Source organism: Notothenia coriiceps, unplaced genomic scaffold, assembly GCF_000735185.1.
Source record: "Notothenia coriiceps isolate Sejong01 unplaced genomic scaffold, NC01 NC01_scaffold00033697, whole genome shotgun sequence".
Taxonomy (NCBI): Eukaryota; Metazoa; Chordata; class Actinopteri; order Perciformes; family Nototheniidae; genus Notothenia; species Notothenia coriiceps.
In genome coordinates this window covers 396,575-402,170 of record NW_011366398.1, presented here as the reverse complement: position 1 = coordinate 402,170, position 5,596 = coordinate 396,575, and the positions used below count along the sequence as shown (strand labels likewise).

The 5,596-nt window shown below is 44.8% G+C and overlaps 1 protein-coding gene across 1 annotated transcript in view; it reads right to left on the bottom strand.

The window, feature by feature from the left end:
* The window catches only part of LOC104961756 (kinesin-like calmodulin-binding protein homolog), a 17,695-nt gene that overhangs the window by 7,022 nt on the left and 5,077 nt on the right, over positions 1-5,596 (bottom strand). The window contains exons 4-13 of the mRNA XM_010790094.1: positions 3,948-4,048; positions 3,544-3,636; positions 3,344-3,466; positions 2,908-3,000; positions 2,711-2,771; positions 2,477-2,619; positions 1,949-2,125; positions 1,641-1,804; positions 1,392-1,504; positions 1,121-1,227 (exon numbers count right to left, since the gene is read on the bottom strand). Coding sequence (XP_010788396.1) covers positions 1,121-1,227; positions 1,392-1,504; positions 1,641-1,804; positions 1,949-2,125; positions 2,477-2,619; positions 2,711-2,771; positions 2,908-3,000; positions 3,344-3,466; positions 3,544-3,636; positions 3,948-4,048 — 1,175 coding nt within the window. The remainder of the gene's footprint in view (positions 1-1,120; positions 1,228-1,391; positions 1,505-1,640; positions 1,805-1,948; positions 2,126-2,476; positions 2,620-2,710; positions 2,772-2,907; positions 3,001-3,343; positions 3,467-3,543; positions 3,637-3,947; positions 4,049-5,596) is intronic.

Sequence of the window (5,596 nt, the reverse complement as noted above, 5' to 3'; positions counted from 1 at the left end):
GATTGGCAGGACCCCCGGCAGAAGAGTAGTCGCGGGGCCTCCAACGGGACAGGACATGGAGTAGGGGCTTGAGAGGGGAATCGAGAGGTGACCCGAAAGGGGACTCGAGAGGGAACTTGAGAGGAGACTCGAGAGGGAACTCGAGAGGAAACTCGAGAGGAGACTTGAGGGGAGACTTGAGAGGAAACTGGAGAGCGGACTCGAGAGGTGGCTTAAGAGGGGGCTCGAGAGGGGACTCGAGAGGGAACTTGAGCGGGGACTCGAGAGGGAACTTGAGCGGGGACTCGAGAGGAAACTGGAGAGGGGACTAGAGAAGGGACTAGAGAAGGGACTTGGGAAGGGACTAGAGGAGGGACTAGAGAGGGGACTAGGGAAGGGACTAGGGAAGGGACTAGAGTAGGGACTAGGGAAGGGACTAGGGAAGGGACTGGAGGAGGGACTGGAGAGGGGACTAGAGAGGGGACTAGAGAAGGGACTACAGGAGGGACTAGAGAGGGGACTAGAGAAGGGACTAGGGAAGTGACTAGAGGAGGGACTTGAGAAGGGACTTGAGAAGGGAATTGAGTAGNAGGCTTTTGACCGAGTTAACCATCATAAACTGTTTTTAAAATTGAGACAAAGGGGTGTGCCTAACTTGGCATACCAATAAGCCAGGATCCTAATTATGCTGTTAGGCACACCCCTTTGTCTCAATTTTAAAAACAGTTTATGATGGTTAACTCGGTCAAAAGCCTTAGAGGCATCAATACAACCAATCAGAAAAGTGGAATTCTGTCTATGTTTCTATCATTTCCTTCAAAGCATAGACGCATAGCTCAGTACCATGCTTGGCCTTGAAGCCAAACTGGTTATCCGAGGTACATAAATAAGAACATAATCTATCTAACAAAATTCTTTCCAGGACTTTGGATAACACGCTTCATCAACATAATGTGATATTTGGCACTCCTAAAGTCTACCCTTATGACAGTTGTTTTTTAATTAAGCTATTTCACTACTGATGTTATGTAGAATTTGTGAAAAACAGCGAGGGCCAACATATTCTGTTTTTTGAATGTATTTTAGATACCAGCTGGGTGGTGACCTTCTTAGAGGCCCAACTTTTTAATAACAGACCAACTTGATCCTGCAGCAGGAGAAGCTGCTGACCAACGCTCTTCACTCCCTCTGTGGTTCGGATCGTCCCTTGTCCCAAGATGTCCTCCAGCTCTGCCACCGTGTCACATTCTGAGAAAAACAGAAGCTACAGTAAAACTGCTGATATAAGGCATGTACCTGTAAGTTCAGACATAGCTGTTGAAGAAAGCTTCCAGCTTTTGAAGATGTAAGTATTACTATTAGTGGTAAAATAGGCTGCTGATTGTAATTGGTTGCATTTAAAAGGTATTTACCATTTATTATAGGGCTTTCTCCGGTTTTAATGCAGTCCAAAGCCAGATAAGAGACCTCATAGCCCCTCACTGTTTCTTGTAGTAAGGACATACTTGATTCAGATTCAGCAAACCTGAAAAAAAGAGAAAATCGATCTGAAAAACACATTGATCAATTTAACTGCCCACTTTTGAGACTGGCAGTGGCTATTCAATCAATAGGAAATTATTTTTTGTTTATATTTTTAAACTCTATTCATGATCTCTTACCCCTCTTGGTCGTTTGCCTTATCTTCTTTGCTAATACTGTCTTCTCTAGCCATCTGCTCACGGTCCAGTTTGTCTCTGGCTTCAACCAACGCGGCTCGATTCTCCTCAATCATCAGGTCCAAAAGAGCTCTGGCCTCAGGCACTGCACTGCAGAGAGCTTGAGCCTGGAAAACAAAACAAAGCAGCCTTATAATTACACAACAAAGTCATAGATTCAAAGTGAAGTCAAAGAAAGAGAATGAAGTATTTTCTGCCATATTTTGATGTTACAAAAGTTTTGAATACATAGTTTACTATTTGAACATCACCTTGTGTATGACAGTGGGGAGCAGCACGCTGCAGGGGGACTGGGGCACGGGGGGGACGGGGCTCCTCTGGGCCTCCAGCAGCTCAGTGATCTCTCTCTCCCTCTGATACAGACTCTCCTTCAGCTCCTCCAGGCGGGCTTTAGCCCCCTCCAGTGGCTGCTCCGAGTCATTGCAAGCCTGCATTAAAAGTGCAATCAGTAAAGTCAAAACACACATATAGATTTGTTCATGGAGATAGTTTGTTTTTATCTGCTCATGTTTGAGATTTGTTTCAAGTTTTATTTGTACATTTTTTGAAAGACAGTTTGGACTGAGACACATTTAATGGAAGCCAAACCAAAATGATATAAGAGAAATATTTACATTTAAACATGTTTTTTAAATGTACTAATAAGTCATTTTGACCCACATACAGTCCCTCAGAAGGTGTATCTGTCTTTTTATTGGATTCTTTATTTACATGTTTTTAATTTTACATGCACCTCAGATATGAGCTGCAGACAGCCACTATAACCAATTCCAACCCACCACAGTCTGTTGCTGAGCTGAAAGTCCATTGTTCTCTGTGCTTTCACCTTCCTCAGCAGCTTCCTGCTGCTCCTGGGATGATGCCATCAACATATCTTGTATTTTCCCAACTTCTTGTCGGGCCATTTGCAGCTCCTGCAGTGCTATTCAGGGTCCCAGGTGGTGAATACAGGTGTTAGTATGTTAAGGTCAGGGATTGCGCTGACACACATACATGTCAGTCTGCTGACTCACTGGAGGCCTGGTGGCTGTGCAGGACATCCAGCCTGGTTGAGAACAGCTCCAGCATTTTGCTCTAAACGAAAAGCAGGAATCATTATGTAATGATATGTCTTACATCAGTTGTCTGTATTCTTAAATATGAACCTAGGGGTTGCTAGGCACGCTGAAAGAATTAAGAATTGTTGACGCCTGCCAGATTCCTATGCAACCTTTTCTCTGTGCCACTGGAGCGCCTCCTCTTTACTCCTCCTCCTCTCAGATCTCTGCTCCTCCAGTAGCTGCTCGTTCCGTGTATTCAAGGCCTGGAGGAAACAGGATAGGGCAAGCACAGAAACACATACAAAAACGAATTATTATAATTAAAACAAGCTTTTTTTATGTCCCAACCATCAGGCCTGTAACATTTGAACCGGAATGATTAATACATTTGTATGTAATCAGAGAGTTTGACTGTATTGTTGAATTAGTCAAAACAAAGCATGCTACATATGAGCTGCAGGAGTTGTAGGGGAGTGAGCCAGTAGCCTACTAATAAGGATGGAAATAGGGAAGGAAGTTGGTTGGTTGGGTTTAAAATAATACTTTAGACCCTCAGGTATAAGAGCTATTGAAGGAAAGACAGACTGACTCGTGACCTTCACTGACCTCGACTCTCCTCTCCCAGTCAGCGTTCCTCTTCTCCACTTTATCCTGGTAGACGTCTAAGATTCTCCTCAGAATGTTCAACTTGTTTTGGTGATGAGATCTCAGCCTCTGCACGGTCCACTCCTGATCAAAGACACAATTTCTTTAACTGTAATGAGTTAGGTCTCTCTCTCACACCCACAAAGACGGACACACCTCACCTGGTTCCTGCGTGCTGTGAGCTGAAAGTTCTCCTCTAACTCATGCACCTTTTCCAGGTGTTTTCTCTTCAATGCTCCCATGTCCTCAGCTATCTGTTTTGGGGTACATGGTAACACACACAAACATCTTATACAGTAAACACAAAATAGCATCATGGTTATTGATCAAATGGCTTCAGGGCAGCAGCATCAGAGCAACCATGTGAGCGTGAGGAAGGACACCGTGTCTGACAGTGACTTCATTGTGTCTGCATGCCCTTCTCCAAAGAGCTGGAAAAATAAATATAAAGTTTGGGGTCATGCTTGTTTTTGTTTAGTGGTATAAACTGATCTATTCTGAATATGGATGCTGTGATACAGTGCTTTTTTGTGCTGCTTCCTTGTTTTGACGCTCTTTATTTTACCTGATTGATGCAGCGCTCAGCTGACTCGTAGGGGATGTAGATCTTTACATCTTGTGACCTATCAGCTTCACTGCTGTCTGAGAGCTGAGATTCTGATGATCCTGCAGAAATAACATGCTTTAAATCACCATTCAGCTCAGAGCATTCATGCAAAATGATATTTAGCAATATGCCTTTCAACCTTTATAACAGGTGTAAAAAGTGAAAACAGGATTTGTAATGAATTACTCCTGCTCAATTCAACACATGATCAAGTCAAATAATATTATGTGTTAAGTTAATATTTAATAGATTACCATTTCAAACATTTGAATCCAGCTATTCCAAAAACGTATTTTTGATATATGTATTATTTTGAGACGGCTGTTACATAATGTTAACTTCAGACCTATGCATTAGCTCAGCTTCTCTGAAAGCAGAACAGTACATTTCTTACAGAGAAGCATATTTTGTATTTTATTCCATTCTCCCCTTGTACCTAAATCACTTAATTATTAACTGTGTTAAAGTCCACTTCTTGTAGACAACTCATGTTACAACCTCCAGGCTGTAAAAGTACCATAAACATTATTATGTCATGCAGCATCATATGTTTCCACCACATGACACGTTTGATAAAAAATAAAAAGCTTTAAATGTCTGTTCTGCTTTCAGGGAAGATGCCTGGGTCTGAAATTTACTTTTATGTAACTTGGTTACACATCATATAATGTATAAAGTAACTGTAAAGTAACATTTCTTACATGTTGATGTTTTAAAGTAACAAGCCATAGTGATTTGAACGTTTGTTAATGGTAAGCAAAAGGAATTTATGAGAAATCCTGTCTCTTAATCATAACCCTCCTCTAGTCACTTCCCTAGTCCATTCTCTAGTCCCTTCCCTAGTCCCTTCCCTAGTCCCTTCCCTAGTCCCCTCTCCAGTTTCCTCTCCAGTTTCCTCTCGAGTCCCCGCTCAAGTTCCCTCTCGAGTCCCCCCTCGAGCCCCCTCTCAAGCCACCTCTCGAGTCCCGTCTCCAGTTTCCTCTCAAGTCCCCTCTCAAGTCTCCCCTCAAGCCTCCTCTCGAGTTCCCTCTCAAGTCTCCTCTCGAGTCCCCTCTCAAGTCTCCTCTCGAGTTCCCTCTCAAGTTCCCTCTCGAGTCCCCTCTCAAGTCCTTACTTCATGTCCTGTGCCGTTGGAGGCCCCGCCGACTATACTCTTCTGCCGGGGGTCCTGCCAATCCTATGTCCTGTGCCGTTGGATGCCCCGCCGACTACTCTTCTGCCGGGGGTCCTGCCAACCCTATGTCCTGTGCCGTTGGAGGCCCCGCCGACTACTCTTCTGCCGGGGGTCCTGCCAACCCTATGTCCTGTGCCATTGGAGGCCCCGCCGACTACTCTTCTGCCGGGGGTTCTGCCAACTCTATGTCCTGTGCCGTTGGAGGCCCCGCCGACTACTCTCCTGCCGGGGGTCCTGCCAGCCCTATGTCCTGTGCCACTGGAGACCCCATCAACTACTCTTCTACCGGGGGCCCTGCCAATCCCATGTCCTGTTTCGTTGGAAGCCTTGACATCACCTGTATCGCTGGGGGTCCTGCCAACTCCTTGTCCTCTTCCGTGGAAAATCTTGCCAACACCAGTTCCACCGGCTCCGGTTCCTGTCCGGTCAACAC